An 18,566-nucleotide genomic window follows, 5' to 3' on the forward strand; every position below is an offset into this window, starting at 1 on the left:
AGGGCCTTCCTTCCCCAGCTGCCGGCCAGCACTTCCTTCATTCCGCGCCGCCCCTGGTGGTCAGCGCACGTCGTAGTGAGCGATTAAACTCCCGGTCTCCAGGTCAAACTCCCAGGGGGACACTTTGCATATTAGCCTTTTATATATAGAGATGATTGTAGATTTTCACGCAGTTGTAAGAAATAATATCGAGAGATCCCGTGTGCCCTTCAGCCACTTTCCCGGATGATGACGTCTTCAATACCACAGTATAGTACCCCAACAAGAAAATTAGCAGTGACACAATCCACCAACTGTATTCAGATTTCCCCTGTTTTATATGCATTCGTGTGTGTGTGTGTGTGTGTGTGCGCGCATGCGTGCACACGGGCGCGCACGCTCGTGCTTGATTATACTGGACTATTAAAACATGACTAATTCAAGTAGTCTGAATTTCAAAAATGAACATGAAAAAGACAGATCAGAATAATGGGGAGTCAAGCGATGGGTTTTATAGTTGAGGGACCTTAAATCTTGACCTGTTCTCCACAGTAGAAAGTGCAGTGCATCGGTAGCAACTATATATATGGGTGTGTATGTATTTGAAAATATGAGCTATTTCAAACTAAGCCATTTAACAATCTCTGCAACCTTAGATTATGCCAAGAATTGCTGTCATTCTGAAACCCTTTAGATCAGTGGTTCTCAGTCTTCTGGCCCTTTAAATACAGTTCCTCATGTTGTGACCCAACCATAACATTATTTTCGTTGCTACTTCATAACTGTCATGTTGCTACTGTGATGAATCATCATGTAAATATCTGATATGCAGGATGGTCTTAGGCGACCCCTGTGAAAGGGTCATTTGATCGCCAAAGGGGTCGCGACCCACAGGTTGAGAACCGCTGTTTTAGATGAAGCAATGCAATCTGTATTTGAATCAAGACAATAAAAGCTGTGTACAGTTTTCCAGATGGATTAATATGGATCCAATCCATTATTTTTGAACCTCAAAACACTCACTTGTGAAGGGAAAGAATGATAGGAACATCCTTATTCTTTTTTTAAAAATATATATTTTTATTGATTTCAGAGAGGAAGGGAGAGGGAGAGAGAGATAAAAACATCAGTGCTGAAAGAGGATGCCCTAGCCAACTTGGCTCAGTGGATAGAGCATCAGCCCGTGGACTGAAGGGTCCTGGTTTGATTCTGGCCAAAGGCATGTGCCCAGATTGTGGGCTCGATCCCCAGAGGGCGGTGTGCAGGAGGCAGCCAATCAATGATTCTCTCTCATCATTAATGTTTCTCTCTCTCTCCCTCTGCCTTCCTCTCTGAAATCAATAAAAATATAACAAAAAAAATCACCCATTCGGTCACAGGTCCCTGTCCCGGGCTTCCCTCTGCCACGGCCTCCGGTACTCGGGTGTCTGCCGTGGAGTAGAAAAGGGACGGCCCGTCAGAGCAGGGCCGAGGCGGCGACCGCTGCTCCCGAATTGTCCCCGAGCGGGAGGGGTTGGCATAATCAGGAGAAGGAGGCGGTTGTCTCTCACCTTGTAATTTCAGTGTCTCCTCGCGCTCCGGCTGTAGGCGTCTATTTAAACGAAGGTAAACCCACAAAGCCGAGCTGACTGCACTGTCACTGAAACCTGCGCTCATGCCATGCGCACGCCCCTCGAAGACTCCCAATCCGCCGTTTGAAAGGCTCTTTGTCTGCACTGTCACAGCCCCTCCAGATCTCAAACACGCAGTTAAAAGTCGGGGTCCTATCTGCAGTCAGGCCGCAAGAGGCGGGGTTCCGGCCGGGAGTGCCCGCGTGTGAGCTGTGCTGTGCTTTGGGGAGGGAGTGGGTACACACCAGGCCACCCCCAGGACACCAGGCAGGGCATGTCCATGCGGGCGCGCACGTACAATGCGATTGAAACTTCGTGGCCCATGCGCAAAGGCCGGTATTTTGTGGAAGAGCCACACTCAAGGGGCCAAAGAGCCACGGTTTGCCGAGCCGCAGTTTGCCGACCACTGCCCTTGGGAAAGGCATGGGTAGAAGTGGGGGTGATGCATCCGGGGCTGACGTAGGGGCGCCTCACTGCCATGGGTCCCTCCCATTGGGAGCTCGCCCCCCGCTTTCCCGGGTCCTCCCTTGCGGGTGCCCCAGCCTGTGTGAGACGGCGGGACCCCCTCCCCCTCTCTCTTCTCTCTCTATGCCCCCGGAGGGTCCCATAACGACCACGAGACCAACTGGGTGGGAAGCAGGGCTGGGCGCTGACCGTCATGAGGTGCACGTGGTGAGCCGGGAGTCCGAGTGGCGGCCCTTCTGTTGCTCCCACTCTCCGCCTCCCTCCAAGTTCAGATGAAAACTCCGCAGGGAGCGCTTTTCGTCTAAAGGCGAGACCCCGAACATGAACAGCGATGTGAAAGCACGTTTGATCCGGACGGCTAGGTGGTTGAATGGTTGCTTCATTCCATCCTGCCTGGACGTGTGGGCAGAAAGGCTGGCAGGCTGGCTCAGCACGAAGGAGGCGGGCAGGGCAGCGAGCTTCGGCTGGGGAGGAGGAGGGAAGCATTTACTTTGCCGGCCTCTTCCACACAAAGCTTGTTACAAATTCACCCTTTGGCCCAGCCAGTGTGGCTCAGTGGTTGAGTGTAAATCTATGAACCAGGAGGTCATGGGTTCGATTCCTGGTCAGGGCTTGATCCCCATAGGAGATGTGCAGGTGGCAGCCAGTCAACGATTCTCTCTCATAGATGTTTATCTCTCTATCTCCCTCTCCCTCTCTGAAATCAATAAAAACACATATATTTAAAACACATATACACACAAATACCCAAAAAACAAATTGGCCCTTTGTGCCCACACTTCGTTGTGTATTTAGGGGATAAAAGTCCTGGGATTGAGGTCTGATCACATCGGTGTGATTCGCTCCGCTCATCCAGAGATGTGAGGCCGTGTGGCTGGCGGGCCTGGGGGTGGAAGCACGTTCCTGTCCACGCGGCCTCATCAATTGCAGCTGATTCAGTGAGAGCGACAGGTGAGGGCGCTGGGCCTTGTAAACGTTTGTGACAAGAGTAACAGGTGTGGCACAACCTGCTTGTTTATTGTGAATAAGAACCGGTTTGTGCTTCTTAAATCCCTGTGTATATACATATGCAAGTAAATGCTTGACTCGTAGTCGAAGGTATATGTGGGATCTTTCACACAAGGAAGGGCCTTATCTATTCCTCCATGCAAGGGAGCTTAACCACTCAGCTTCAAGTGCTGTGGGCGCAGCGACGCCGCAGCGGGCTTAGGGAACACTGTCTGAAGGGGACCTGCCTTGCACAGGGCATCTTAGCTGTTGGCAAGGTTTATAAATAAATTACTTCTCAGCCAAGGTGCCCATTTGTTTTTTTAAGCATTAAATTTCATCTGTGACTAGAGTTACGACTTTAAGTCAGGTTATGAGTTTGACTTTGGTGTCTTGTGACTTCCTAAGACAATTGTGTGTGGTCTTCAGAGCCGGGGGGGGGGGGGGGGGGGGGGGGGGGGGGCGGGGGCGGGGGGGGGGGTGTCCCCAGGAGGCAAACGAGAGGGGCCGTTAGGGTATCGGAAGGTGAGGTTCTCATTTATGTTTCCTTTATCATACAGATGGTGCGATAAAGGACACCGGATATAGTTTATAAATTACATAAAACAAATTTTTACATGTGCAAAATTTGCATGTGCTAAAGGTGCATATTTTATTTTTTTTATTTAAATAATCAAAAAACATTTGGGCCGTGGCCTGGTAGCCCAATTGGTTAGAGCATCGGCCTGATGTGCCAAGGTTGTGAGTTCGATCCCCGGTCAGGGCACGTACAAGAATCAACCGTGAATGCATCAATAAGTGGGACAACAATTCTCTCTCTCTCTCTCTCTCTCTCTTCCATTGTGAAAACGCATTTGGTGGCCTCTGCCTTCGCCTGGGGTTTGGGTGCTGGAGCTGGAACTCAGGTAGCACCGTTTGGAGCGAGGGAAGCCGGGTTTCGTAGAACCACGCTCCGAAGCAGAAGGATACGGGCCGGCACAGATGTCCCCCTTCCCTGTGACACAGGTTCTCTTGGGTCCAGCGGGACCGAGGGTGACGCACGCTGTGAGGTGTTCCTTCTGGGCCTCCCAGGCCAGAGAACGGCAGAGGGTGGGTGGGCAGTCTGCCCCAGGCCCCAGGTGGTTCTGAAGAAAACAAACCCCAGCTGGGCCTTGGTGCCTCGTCGCCATGTTTTCAGATGCCCCTTCCCTTCCCCTCAGTTCCGCAGCCGCATCCGGAGCCGGAGTGGGTGGCCCTTCTTGCCCGGGCAGCTCCAGGCAGCTTTTCCCCGTGGCGTTGACTGGGGTGTCGGGGTGTCGGGTCCCGTGCTGGGGCCGTGGGGCGCCTGCCCCGTGTTCCCGTGACGAAGCTGCGTCTGGCGCTGCAGCGCTGGCTTCCCGCCCGGCCTGACCGCTTGGCGGACTGGGCTTCGCTCTGCCATCTGTAACCGAGGGAGTCAATGGCAATCACTCTGAACGCACAGGTGGCCAAGCTGTGACTCTGCACGGGGCCAAGCGTGGCGCACGCCCGAGTTTGGGGCTCAATCCCTCCTGCCCCGTGCAGGGGGCAGCCGATCCATGAGTCTCTCTCATCACTGGTGTTTCTATCTCTCCCTCTCCCTCTCCCTTCCTCCCTGAAATCAAGAAAAAGAAAAAGAGAGAGAGAGGAGAGAGAGAGAGAGAGAGAGAGAGAGAGAGAGAGAGGAGACTCCGTGTGAGAAAGGTCAGGGAGGCAGGAACCCGGGTGCCCGCCGTCCGGGCTGGGAGCGTGCTCGGGGCCTGCTGTGAGGTGACCCGCAGTTGGGCAGGAGAACACTGGCTTGTTTCAGAGAGAGAGACAGACAGACAGACAGACAGACAGACACGACAGGGCCCAAGCAGCACTTCCGCCGGAGGGAGAGGCGGCCGAGGGAGGGAGATGAGAGGTTGTGTTGAAACCACAGAATACAGACTTTGGGAAAGAAGACGAGTGTTTGCATTGGCCAGAAGGTCAGGAATCTGAGTCCGACAGGAGGCCGGCCTGGCGACCACACTGCCTGTGGGGTTCGGAGAGCAGGTGGTGGGTGTTGGGGGGCAAGGGGGGGGAGTTTGTGACAGACTCTGTAAGGCGACCTGTTCGCTTGCACGTCCTCTGAGCGAACACCACAGCTGAGCACCCGTGTGTGTCCGTGTGGCCTCCGTGGGCTGCTGGTTCTCAGTGGAAAGAAGCAGCAGTTGGTGTCGAGTCAACAGTAATTTCTCCGGGAGGTTTTGTTCAGAGCAGTGGTTCCAGCCTGTTTGTGGCCACGCCCCCGTAAGCATCTCTAAAATCCTGCCCCCCCCCCCCCCATACAATTCTTATTAAAAAAGTGAGCTCCTAGTCTCATGGAGGAAGCCTAACAGGCCGTTAACTTGGTCTAAACAAGCTTCCAAAGAACATGGCATCCATGAAAGAGAAAAATAAAAGAACGAAAGGACACTTGAAGTACGGAGGAAGAAATTGTTAAAATAATAATATGAAGTGATATGAAAAATAGGAAATAAAGTTTCAAAACATAGAATAGAGAACCGAAATGCATAAGTGTGTCACAATGTGTATTTATATGCTGTATATGAGGCCGCTGGAACCATAACTCATTCTCGAATCTCCCCCTTAAACATCAAATCGCCCCCCATTGGGGACCACTACTTTAGAGGGTGGGTGTGTCTGGCTGGCGTTGCATTTGGAGGTCATTTTCTTTTTCTTAAAATGTTTTTATTGACTTCAGAGAGGAAGGGGGAGGGAGAGAGATGGAAACATCAATGATGAGAATCATTGATCGACTGCCTCCTGCCTGCCCCCTGCTGGGGATCGAGCCCACAACCTGGGATGTGCTGTGAACGGGAATTCAACTGTGACCTCCTGGTTCATAGGTCGACCCTCAACCGCTGAGCCAGGCGGCCGGGCTGGAGGTCAGTGTCATGCTCCCACATAATCATGTGGGTGGCAGCCAGCCAGCCACGGCATCGCGGGCAGAGTGGGAATGTGGGAACGCCTGTCACTGTGTCCAGACGATGGGAGTGAGGCTTACGGTCACTTTTGTGGAGTGAAGAGGGGATCGTCCCTTCAGGGGATGAAGTGCACAGCGCAGACCTCTGATGAGCTGTGCTAGGGACCCGATGTCTGTGACGATGGGCCTTCGCCGTTTATAAAGCCGGGCTTGCTCCTGCGCTCCAACCCCGCAGAGCTCTGCCCCTCCCGCCCTGCGCCCTGGCATCGGTCTCTGGCAGGACTGTCTCATCGCCACCAGGAACACAAACTCCCCGTTTCATCAGGGCCACCCTCGTGCAGCCAGCAGCCAGCTCTGTCCCCGGGGAGCGGGCGCCCTCTCTCTAATGGTCGAATGAATGAAAGCATGAGGCCACCGCTACCAGGAATGAGACACGTGGGAGCAGGGGCCTCGCAGGGAGCGGGCAGTTGACCTTACCCTGACCGGAGAGTTCCAAGTGGGCCATTGTGGCCTGGCCAGGCGGGTGGTGGGGGGCAGGGGAGAGGGGCGCAGTGGAGGGGGGGTGGCTGGCGCGGGGAGGGAGGCAGCAGGCCGGACGTCATCCCCGTCAGGGGCCAGGGTGTGAGTCATTTCCCACTGGAAGCTTCATGTGCCAAGTCGAGTGATTGTCCCTCCGGTCGCAGTGGGGTGCTCGTGGGTGTGTGGCTGTTCCTGTGCTGTGGGTCCCCAGCCCCCCTCTTTAACCGACAGGACCAGATTCTGCTCCCATTTCTCCAGCCAGGGGCGGATTAGCGACAGGACAGGCCGGAGGCAGCAGGCACCTTCATGTTGGGATAGCACAGGCCTGGCTGGGCCTCCACCCAGGCAGGTGCTGGCAAAGGCTTCCATCCTGGGTGTGGGGGTGTTTGGGGCCCCCCTGGTGCCTCCTCACCTGCACCCCAACATCATGAAAAGCACATTCCAACAGTGCAAGGCCCTTCGATTCCGCTCAGTCCCAGGCATTGTTCTCAGTGAACGTTCACTGAACCGCATGTCCCTGCAGGCACTGGCACCCCAGTCTCCCCTCAGTGGCTTCCCCCACCCTCTCGCCTTCCGCTCAGCGGGCCTCCTGGGGAGGGCGCTCAGCTCCCGGTAGGTTTCCACCTGGATGAGGAATGCCTCTCCTTGGCCTCATCACCAGGCTTCAAGCTGATGGATGGGCTGCCCATGGTCTCCATCGGCGTGCATCTCCGTTTCCTAGGCGATGCCGGCCTTCCCTGCGGGGTGTGGGGGGGGATGTGTGTCTCCCAGGAAGGGGCACCGAGGTCGTGGGGTGATGCAGTGGCCTTCGCTTGTGTTCCCAGAGGCGGCTCTGATGACAGCGTTTCGTCTGGTGATTAATTCTTCCTGTGGGGCCACCACGCATTTCATCCCGGCCTCTGTTTGACTTGTTACAAAGTATCAATTGGTGGGATTCTAATTACTATTTGATCCTATTGTAACTTCTGGCAAAGCATCCTTTACCCAACCAGTCAGCACCAAGTAGGTCCGTGGGGAGCACATAGAATTATTTTCCAGCTTTTCTCATTTGTTTGTTTGTTTCTTTTCTTGCTGTAGCTATGAGTCGTGAAAGTCTAAGAGATGAACTTCCCCAGCCAAGGTGCCCATGGCAAGAGCTTTTTATTAGTATTGGTTTAAGAGATCTCAGTTGTGGCCTGTGACAATAGGAGTTGTTGTACACCTTACTGGATTCTTTTTTTTTTTTTTTAATATATTTTATTGTTTTTTCACAGAGGGGAAGGGAGAGGGATAGAGCGTTAGAAACATCGATGAGAGAGAAACATCGATCAGCTGCCTCCTGCACACCCCCTACTGGGGATGCGCCCGCAACCAAGGCACATGCCCCCGACTGGAATCGAACCCAGGACCCCCCAGTCTGCAGGCCGATGCTCCATCCACTGAGCCAAACCAGTCAGGACCTTACTGGATTCTGTCTTAAGTTTTTGAGTGTTGGGGGAAAAAACCCTCAAATCTGCAGATGCTGACACTGTTGACGTGTGTGTGTCCATTTCTGTACAGCAGTGTGTGTGTGTGTGTGTGTGTGTGTGTGTGTGTGTGTGTTGCGGGGGCGGGGGGGGGGGGGGCACCCAGCTGCTGAGGACAAAGGAGTTCAGGGCAGAAGGGAGGGAAGTCACCAGAGCCACAGAGATGAAATCCCTGGACACGGTGAGAGGGCCGCCCCAGGGGGCACCTCGAGGGATTTGTCTGAACATCGAGGAGTCGACTTTTTAGTGCCAGGCTGGGGTGTTTGTTTGGTTTGTTTGTGGCTAGTACTCACATGCAAGAGAAAGGCTGAACTATAAACTGTACTTAGTTTTCAGAAGATCTGTTTTGCAACTGATTCTGACAGTTTCTTACTCGAATTGGAACCCAATTCACAGTGAACAAACGACTGGGATGGGGAGGGGGCGAGGATACAGCGAGGAAGCGGTGACTGGGCTCCATTCTCGTTCCTCGTTCCTCTCCCTCTGGTCCGATTCAGAGGAGGGGAACCCTCAGGGCAGCCCTGGATGAGAAATCCAGGCCCCAGTCCGCAGCCCCGACCCAGACCCAGGCTGGCTCTGTCACCTGTCACCGCTCAGCCCCCGAGCTCAGGTCCACGCCTGCCCCCCACCCCTGCTGCGAGGCTCCCCACTCCCAGTGGGTCCCCATCTTGGCTCTCGGTGACTCTCCGCCTCCCGTGCCCCGCATTCGACCCCGCCCTCTCCCCGCCCCTTCACTCTCTACCCTCTCTTTTGACCAGGGGACGATCACTTTCTAACACACTAATTTACCTACTTGTAAAGTCCATGTTGGTTGTTTATGGTCACCCCCCCCCCGCCCCAGCCCTGGACGTGAGCGGGTTCCGGGCTCCCGTGTGGAGTTCGCACGTGTCAGCGGGCCGAGCAGAGCCGTGCGGTGCCGCGCTCAGGCCTCTGTGTGAAGAAGGAATTGGTTGCGCTGAGCCGTCGCCTCTTCCCACTGGAGGTGTTGGCCGGGTCCCAGCACGGCCCCGCGCGGCCTGGTGCCTGAACGGCAATGGGTAGGGAGAAGCCTGGCAGCCGGCCACGTGCCGGCCGTGTTAGGAGCCGATGGGCACAAGCCAGCGCACCCCGAGCCAGGGAGGTCCATTGCCGAGTTCAAGCAGCAAGAGGCGCGTTGGCAGTTCCGCCTGCGAGGGTTCCAGGCTCCTGAGTGCTTGCTCCTGCTCTGGACAGAGGAGCGGTACCTCCGCCCGCAGGATGTGCTGGGAAACCAGGACCCGAGTTCATGGCCGCCCGGGGCGGGGTGGGGTGGGGGGCAGCCTGGAAATGGCTTGTGTGCTGGGCGCGGGGTCCGGGCTGCTGCATTGCAGCGCGAGGGCGGCTCCCGCTCCTTCCTCTCGTTCAGGCGGCTGTTTCTTGTCCTGTCTTTGCGTCCGAGTCCCCCCCGCCCCCCCCCCCCCCCCCCGGCCTCCCCATCCGCCCCGTACCCCTGTCTGTTGGCTGAGGCTTCTGCATCATCATCGGCAGGAGTGTCTGCTGTCAGGCGGATGGGGGCGGTGCTGGTGGCACGTGGAGATGTTCGCTGATCCAGCACCTCTGCCCCCGCCGGGCGGCCTGGGCCGGTCCTCGCTCACTGCAGTGCCCACCCCCCGCCACCCCCCCCCCCCCCCCCCCCCCGCCAGTGCTCACTCGTTTCCCTGTCCGTCCTGCGCCTTGGGGCCCAGGCACCTCGGGATCCCATTACCCCCGTGTTAGCAGGTTTCCTGTGAGGCTGAGGATGGGCGGGCGGTGCTTCGTCACTGCTGGGCACGGGTGGCGCCCGCCTCCCCAGGCCCTCACCGCCCACGGCGGCTGGGAGGCCGGTGCCTGTCACAGGGAGGGGCCCATGGCCACTGGGTCGGTGGCAGTGCCAGCTCCCCAGTCAGCCCTCTCAGACCCGTCCAGTGGGGAGGGCAGGCCGGGTGCCTCCCTGCAGCCGAGGATGTGTCCTCACCAGCTTCTGGTGACAGGGAGCGGGGTGGGGCGGGAGTTGGCCCTTCGTGTCTGAAAGTTGTCTGTCTGTCTAGGCCCCCCCCACCCCCGCCCCCAAGTCCTTCAGCCAAAGAGAGCAGGCGCTTTCTCTGCAGCCCTTGGCGTCTGTCCGCACCCTGGGTATCTGTCCGCACCCTGGGCATCTGTCCTCACCCTCAGCGTCTGTCTGCATCCTGGGCATCTGTCCTCACCCTCAGCGTCTGTCTGCACCCTGGGCGTCTGTCCGCATCCTGGGTGTCTGTCCGCATCCTGGGCGTCTGTCTGCACCCTGGGCGTCTGTCCGCATCCTGGGTGTCTGTCCGCACCCTGGGCGTCTGTCCTCACCTTTGGCGTCTGTCCGCACCCTCAGCGGGCAGTGCAGTGTCGACAGCACCGGGTCTGGGTGTGAAGTGCCTGTGAAACCTGGGGCCTCACCCATGGCGTTCCTCCCTCCACCCTGCCGATCCCGGCCGCCCTGCCTTCTCTCAGCTGTCAGTCTCCCTCCTCCCTGTGTATACTGTCCTGAAGTCAGCCCCAGCATCGCCCCATGAGTTAGAAATGCACAAGGTGAGGCTCATTGCCACCCCAAGCCACCCCCATCCATGTGAGAGAGAATCATTGATTGGCTGCCTCCTGCTCACCTCCTACTGGGGATCCAGCCTGCAACCTGGAATTCAACCTGGGGCCCTTCAGTCCACAGGCCAGTGCTCTATCCACTGTGCCAGACCGGCTAGGGCTACTTATCCACTTTCAAAATGAGGAATAAGTAACACAAAACTCTTCTGCATCAGTGTGCAGGGTAGAAATGCATTCGTGCCCTTCCACTGCCCCTCCCCCAGCCAGGGCCTGCCACCTCCCCACATGCCCCTGCCACCCTGCACCAGCGCTGGGCTCCAGCTCCTGGGTCCGCCTCAGGCACAGTAGTTAGCCGTGCGGGGATTACCGAGGACACCACACAGATGCCAGAGCCTCGGCATTCTTGGCCTCGGTGCTCCCGGCTGCCAAGCCCTCGGGGTTCAGTGACCAGTCCTGCGCCCACTCACTGGCTTCACTTCTGATCCGAGCTCAGCAAACCCCAGGAAGATGGCTTCCCAGGGGCCTTTGAAAGAGTGAGATATGCCCCAGCCGGTGTGGCTCAGTGGATAGAGCATCAGCCTGGGGACTGAAGGGTCCCAGGTTCGATTCTGGTCCAGGGCACATGCCTGGTTGCGGGATCAATCCCCAGTAAGGGGTGTGCAGGAGGCAGCCGATCAATGATTGTCTCGGATCATTGATGTTTCTGTCTCTCTCTCCCTCTCCCTTCCTCTCTGAAATCAATGCAAATATATTAAAAGAAAGACTGGGAGGTAGCTGAGGCACAGGCCTGTTACTGAACCTTTGCCAGGGTTCCGAGACACGTGCCCTGCACATTCATGAGGCCGGCAGGGCACAGCGCGGGGACGCCAACAACACATTCCAGGTGGCGGCGGCTCAGCCCGTAAACCTGCTCGCGGGGGTCGGAGTGACCGTGGGAGAGCCACTCGCTTGCGTTTGGTCATCTGCGGAATGGGGAGGGAGCGCCCGTCCTCCAGATGGCTGTCGGGGTCACAGGAGGTGATGGTCCGAGGGACCCGCAGACCTGCCCTCAGCTGCTCAGCCTTGACTCAGAGTCCAGCCCTTCCCCTTCCTGCGGCCTTCCTAGAGCCACAGTGGTGTCTGTTGCCATGGCGACAGGACTCAGACTGCCAGGCTCAGCCAACAAAAATCCAGGACTCCCAGTTACAGTGGCTTTCACACAAGCAGCCAATAGATTTCGGGGAGGTGCGTGTCTCGGAAATGCACGGCGCCTGCTTTAGCGAGTCTTTCACTTGGTGCTGGGTGAGGCGGACTTAGGCCAAGGAATGATTTGCAATTTATCTGATAGTCAGATGCCACCCGGCCCTTCGTATTCTCTCCGGCAACTCAGGAGGCACAGAGTGTTACCTTGTTGGAAGCACGAGTAAGAAGTCGCACTTGACCCAGCTGGTGTTTGGGGAGTTTCAGACCCATCGGGTGGCCTCGCTCATCCCAAGTCGGAGCAGAGTAAACCGTGTGTGTGTACATCACCCCCGACAAGTAGGAGTGGCTCTGGTGGAGACGTCCGCCCGGTTCTGGAGCAGCCGGGGGGCTCGGGCCCGAGGGAAGGAAGCCACGTCTCATGTCAAGAAAAGGTTTTTAAAAACACAATCCCAGGACCGTTGCTCCTGCACATTCCTGGCCCTGAAACTTACTCTGGGAGTGTGTGTGTGTGTGAGCATCTTCCTGTCCCCATCCTTCTCACACTCACACTGTATGCATTTCTCCGAGCCATGAATTTGAATTACAATTATATTCCAATGAGGGGAAGATGAGAGAAGACATTAAATAGATGAAAAGTTAGAGCCAGTATTTATATTAAGTAGATTTCAAACTTTGCTTTAAATGTTCCTAAAGAGACTAGTAATTTCTTAATGTTGCTTTTAAAATAAAATTTAAAAAATGTAATGGGCCCTGACTGGTTTGGCTCAGTGGATAGAGCATCAGCCTGGGGACTCAGGGGTCCCAGGTTCGATTCTGGTCAAGGGTATGTACCTTGGTTGCAAGCACATCCCCAATAGGGGCGAGGTTCAGGGCCCAGCCTCTGGGTGCTACGGGACTAAAGGGGTCCATTTGCGAGCGTGCGTCAGAGCCCGCGAAGACTCATGGGATTTTGCAGTGAAGAAAGTTAGGTTGACTTTTAGGAAGTGGCCCACGCCCAGACAGGATGGTTTTACGGGAGGAAACCATTAATCATGGGGCCAAGGGAGTTGGATCCAGGTCAGGCCGTGGTCTCGGGTGGGTCAGCGCTGGGGAAGGGGTAGCTGATCAGTGCAGGCCAGCTTCTCTGGTTTTGCTGCTTTTCTGGGCCTGGAGCTGAAACGCACCGAGGCCCAGATGGTATCTCTCTTTGGCCAAAGCTGTCTCTGGGTCAACAGAGCCCAGGCTCCCTTCTCTGATGCTGACCAGGCCCTCATCTTCCTGAGGCCCCGGGTCCTGAGGGCTGATGGTGGGGCCAGTCCGAGGCGAACAGGAGGGCTTTCCACGCTCTCCCACTCGGGCCTCAGGAGCCTTTGTAGACGCGTCCCCCGGGTGGCCATGACGCGGTAACTGCACAGATGTCCGCGTGTCTGGCCCTGGGCTCCCTGCTCAGGGTCGGCGGGCGGCCCGGGCATGTGAGTGGGGAAGCGTGGAGGACTCTGGTGGGGGGGGTGTTGCCCTACAACTGGGTGTCAGAAAGAAAGCGCCCAAACCAGCTTGTGGCCAAAAGGCACGGGCCGATGAAGTAAGGAGAAAGCGCCCGGAATAAAGGACAGGCCAGTGCCCGCGTGCGCAAAGCGCAGTCAGGAGGCGAGGAAGGCGGTGTACCCGCCCTTGGATCTAAGATTTCATGGAACTGGGTGGGGTGTGCGTGGGGTGGGCGTGGGGCGTGGGCGTGGCCCGGAGGGCGGGTGTGCGCGGGGTGGGCGTGGGCGTGGGCGTGGCCCGGAGGGCGGGTGTGCGCGGGGTCGGTAGGTGGGCGTGGTCGGGCGAACGGTGTGCGCGAGGAGGTGGGCGTGGTCTGGGGAAAGTGGGCGTGGTCGAGGAGGTGGGCGTGGGGAATGGAGAAGTGAGAAGCGTAGGCCTGGCCAGTCCGGGCGCAGAGGACGCCCCCAGCCAAGGATGGGGGCCTGGCTGCCTCCACATCCCCGAGGTGGGGGCCAGCGGCCAGCGGGCAGCGGGTCTGAGTCAGGATCCCCAGACTCCGCACGAGCGCTGGGATGGCAGAGATGCAGCTGGTTATTTAACTCGACGCCCGGTAGTGTCTCCCAGGCTCCTGGGGGCGGCCCTGGCGACACCAGCTGGGGGCAGAGCTGCCACGAAGCATCCAATGTCCGGTTATTATTCCGATTTCTGTGCCGGCCCGAGGGCCAGGTGGGCGCCTGGTCCTGAGAACGGCCTGCAGGTGCAGGACCAGTGCAGGCAGAGGCCGTGTTCCTGAGCCAGAAACTTCCTTATTGTTGCATTTAGGAGTGTTTTGAGGACGAGATTTAATTGTTAACCTAAATAATTATGGGTGGAAAGTTACATAATATAAAGCTATTCTAAATACATAATTATATATACTTATGCTAGAGATGACATCTTTATATATGTGATCATGTAATTATTAAAATCAGATAAAGTTAATTATGAAAATACCATTTTCCTTTGTTGCATCTCTGCAGCTGGGGAGCCTGGCGGCTGACACGTGTTTACACGCAGGGCCTCGAGGTCTTTTCTGCAGGAACCTGGTCTCCCCACCTGACCCGAGTTCTCCTCGCGGGCGCTCCTGCCCAAAGGGCCCAGAGGGAGAGGGGTCTGCAGTCCTGTCCGCTGTGAGGAGCCGACACTTGGGGGAAGGTTTGGTGGGAAGGAGGGGTGCCGGGCCCCGGGAGGGTCTTGGCTGTGGTCTGAGATCTTGCTGGGTGTTGAGGGAGCGTGGACCCTGGGATCCAGGAGCCCAGCTTCCCATCTGCTGCGCCTGGAGAAGTCAGGGTGAGGACAGAGCAGGCTTCGGGGGGACAAGAGGTGTTGCCAGAAGTGGACTCACCAGGGGTGTCTCTTAATTCTTTCCTGGCTGTGTCTCTCTGTCCCTTAATCATTTCTTGTGCTGTCACAGCTGTGTTAGCAGCAGCAGTTGTATCGGGAGCAGAAAAGCGCTGAGTCCAGGCCAGGCATGTGTTTAAACACTTGGAATAGTTTACACATTGAATAGTTATAACAAACCTTTGAGTGTCTTTATCTTCCAGGGGAGGGCCTGGCCGAGGGTCCACCTGTGTGATTCCTCCCCCCCCCCCCCCCCCCCCCCATATAATGGTGGTTCTTAGTGTCTTTGTAACTTTGAGGCTCGCTTGTGGGCTCAAGTGTCCCCTGTCTGGGTTCAAGGCCCAGCACACCCGCTTCCCAGTGATGGGGCCGCCGCGGTCTCGGTGTGACCACATCCTCATCTGTAAAATGGGGATAGACAGCTGCTCTCCGAGCTGTGAGCGAGCTCAGGGGATGCTTGATGTTACGATTTCCTCCTCTACAAACAGGAGTAGGTGCCTCCCCCGCCCCCACCCCAGTGTTCCCTTTGGATCTCTGGTTTGTGTTTGCTGTGTGTAACTCTCTTAGCTAACCCGCACACCAGGATGCCACCAAGACTAATCTCTACATCAGCCCTGGTCTCCCAGCCACCGGGGTTTGGTCCTTCCTTGCCCTGGAATGTAGCAGCAGCTGGGACTGTGCCTACGTGCCCTCCCAGGCCTTGACCTGAAATCACTGGGAACCGTCCCGAGTCTCAAAGGAGGCAGCAGCCAGGGAGGCTGAGCGGGGAGAACCCCTCTGCTGGCTCCTGGCCTCCACCTCGGGGAGCAGCCACATGGGCAAAATCTGAGCATTTTTCAACGGGACAATGGGTTTCAAACTTGCTGTGTTATATCGGGAAGATGTTGGCCGCAAGTCTTGTCTGTTGGGAAGGGCTCACTGCACACACACCTCTGGGGAAGCAGCACGGGCCCTGGCCTGGGTGCAGGCTGGGGCTGGAGCGGGTGGAGGGGGCTGGCTGCAGGGAGGGGAGGGGAGGAGGGTGGGAGGAACCGGTTTCTGTGAGGTTCTCGCCAGATCTGATGTGGGGCGGACCCAGGGGTGTGCGCTCTGCCTCCTTTAAACCCTGAGATTTCACATTCCTGTGGGAAGAGGGCAGCCCCTCCCTCGCTCCTGTGTCCCCAGCAACTCCATCCTCTGCTTTGAACAAATGCTGACACGTCCATTTAGATTTATTCTGGGGTCGGAGTATAATGGCGGCGGCGGGGGGGGGGGGGGGGCTGTGTTAAAACCTAGGGTGTCCGCCCTGCCTGCCTTTGTGGTCACGGGAATGTCCATGAGAGCGGACAGGCATTGAAAGGCCCCCGAAGCCTGGGCACCTGTGAGTCTGCTGCCCCCGAGGAGGTGGATCTGCAACCACGTGTGAGCCTGAGCGCAGGATTGTCCCTGCGGGCCCCCTTACCCGGAACCAAGCACAGGGGATTCTGGGAAATGTAGTTCCGCGTTCCCTAAGGAACAGGAGACAAAGCCATCAGGGAATTTCACCTTTTCCTCTAGATCAGCGGTTCTCAACCTGTGGGTCGCGACCCCTTTGGGGGTGTAATGACCCTTTCACAGGGGTCACCTAAGACCATCGGAAAACACATATATAATTACATATTGTTTTTGTGATTAATCACTATGCTTTAATTATGTTCAATTTGTAATAATGAAAACACATCCTGCATATCAGATATTTATTTACATGACGATTCATAACAGTAGCAACATTACAGTTATGAAGTAGCAACGAAAATAATCTTATGGTTGGGGGTCACCACAACGTGAGGAACTGTATTAAAGGGTCGCAGCTTTAGGAAGGTTGAGAACCACTGGTCTATATAGTTCCGGACAGTGTGACTCTGTGTGTGTGTGTGTGTGTGTGTGTGTGTGTGAAAAAATTTGGTGTAAAAATTTGGTGAGATGAGTGAGGAGCCAGGCCCTCCACTGTCTCCTGGTCCCAGTAACATCCCTGCGTCCAGGGCCCTGCAGGGCCTCCCCACGGACCTCCCTGCTTCTGCCCAGCTCCTCCCATCTTCGCATTAATACCCCCCCCCCACCCCCCCCTTCAGCCAGAGATCTTTCCAGAAGGCACACTGTGCTGTGGGCGCATTACAGCTCGCTGGCTTCATTGGAAGCCACCCCTCCCTCTGCCGCAGAAGCCGCCCTGTGCCTCTGTCTGTCGTCTCTCCACCCGCCCCGGCCCCTTCGGGGCCACAGCCTTCGGTGCTGTGAACCCCAGGCGGCTGCTCAGTGGCCGCCTGCTGTGGGCAGCGTCTCTGCACAACCCCCTCTAACACCCACGGCATCTCTCCAAGCTCCTCCTGACCCTACTTACAGTCAAGGATGGACGCGGAGGGGACAGGGAAACAGGCCAGCGAGCGACACCGGCCGTGCTGCAGCCGGGATGTGTCTGACACTCAGCACCCATCCGTCCTAGGACAGGTGTCTCCTGTCCCTGCACAGCAGCCCAGGAGGGTAGGAGCCTGATGTTTCATCTGCTGTCACTCCCAGTCCCTCGCATCACACCCACACACAGTAGGTCCTGCCTGCACACAGTAGGTCCTGGTGTGTTGAGAGCACAGTGCTGTGTCCTGGAATTGGGCTGGGTTAGGGGACCATGCAGCACAGTCCTTGCCTGGTGGGCTTGTCGACAGCAGGGACACACTCTCAGGCTGCATCCCCGGCTGGGAATGGCGCTAGGAAGGGCGCCGGGAGCGTGTGACACAGGGACATAGCCTGGCCTGGGCCGGGAGAAAACTTGGGTGCTCCGTGTTCTCTGATGGCGTTTATAAGGATCCCATTAGTCCTCTCCTGGAATATTAAGAATTCCATACATCATTTCAGGCTGCCTCTCGGAGCTCGGTAAACAGGCATGAATTCTGATGGGGTTGGGCTTTCTGATTTATTTTTCCCCAAGGAACTTAATCAAGACATGCAAGTGCCTTGTCTTTTCAACGCTCCTCTCCTGCCCTGGAGACTGTCCTGGAGCCATCCTCGTTCTTCCTTCTGCTTCTGGGCCCTCCCGGGGATGTGTCTGGGGACTGATCAGAAGCCTGGCCCCAGCAGTGGCTCCCGCAGAGCAGCCTGGGCCACAGAGGAGCGTGGGGCCAGCGCCTGCCTTCTGGTTTGTTGCAGAGCTGGTGATGCTGCTGGAGTGGTGGTCGGGCACGGAGTGCGTCATCTACACGGACCCCCGGGCCTACCCCACGTTCGGGAAGGAAAACGCCATCGTGGTTCTGAACCACAAGTTTGAGATCGACTTTCTCTGCGGCTGGAGCCTGGCCGAGCGCTTTGGGGTTCTGGGGGTAAGTTGGACACCCGTATGCCTTCCTGACACATGTCTCTCGTTCGCGCCCTGACGTGCCGTTGGCTCTCGGTCGTGCAGAATTTGCAGCAGCATTAACGGTTCCAGCTGGAGGCGCTGCTTTTAACCGAAGGTTTTTCCTTCTGACTTGGAACGAAGAGGCGGCGCCCCCTATAATATCGATCCGTGATGACTGTGTGGTAGGCTGTGGACTCACAGTCTGTTGATTTAAGCCTCCAGACACAGGCATGAGTAGGCAGGGCACGCCCACCTTTCTGCAGAGCTAAGTTCAGATCTCCTGTTCAGGATCACATGGCCACTCAGCGGATTTGGGGTTGAAGTCCTCTGGTTTGATGCCACTTCATTTTCTTTATTTTTAAAAGATGTTTTTATTGATTTGAAAGAGAGAGAAAAAAACGTCAATCCGCTGCCTCCTGCACACCCCACACTGGGGGCCAAGCCTGAACCGGGCATGTGCCCTGAACAGGAATTGAACCAGCAACCTCCTGTTTCACGGGACAACACGCAACCAACTGAACCACACCAGCCAGAGCCACATTTCATAGTCTTTTGAAAATATATTTTTATTGATGTCAGAGAGGAAGGGAGAGGGAGAGAGAGATAGAATCATCAATGAT

At 56.5% G+C, this 18,566-nt stretch overlaps 1 protein-coding gene across 2 annotated transcripts in view; it reads left to right on the top strand.

Moving 5' to 3' along the window:
- The window catches only part of AGPAT4 (1-acylglycerol-3-phosphate O-acyltransferase 4), a 53,672-nt gene that overhangs the window by 21,795 nt on the left and 13,311 nt on the right, over positions 1-18,566 (top strand). For both annotated transcript variants that reach the window (XM_070419165.1, XM_070419167.1), the window contains exon 3: positions 17,760-17,929. In XM_070419165.1, the coding sequence (XP_070275266.1) occupies positions 17,760-17,929 (170 nt within the window). The remainder of the gene's footprint in view (positions 1-17,759; positions 17,930-18,566) is intronic.

The sequence above is a fragment of the Myotis yumanensis genome, unplaced genomic scaffold, assembly GCF_028538775.1.
Source record: "Myotis yumanensis isolate MYYU_CA2020_CCGP unplaced genomic scaffold, mMyoYum1.0.hap1 SCAF_6, whole genome shotgun sequence".
Taxonomy (NCBI): Eukaryota; Metazoa; Chordata; class Mammalia; order Chiroptera; family Vespertilionidae; genus Myotis; species Myotis yumanensis.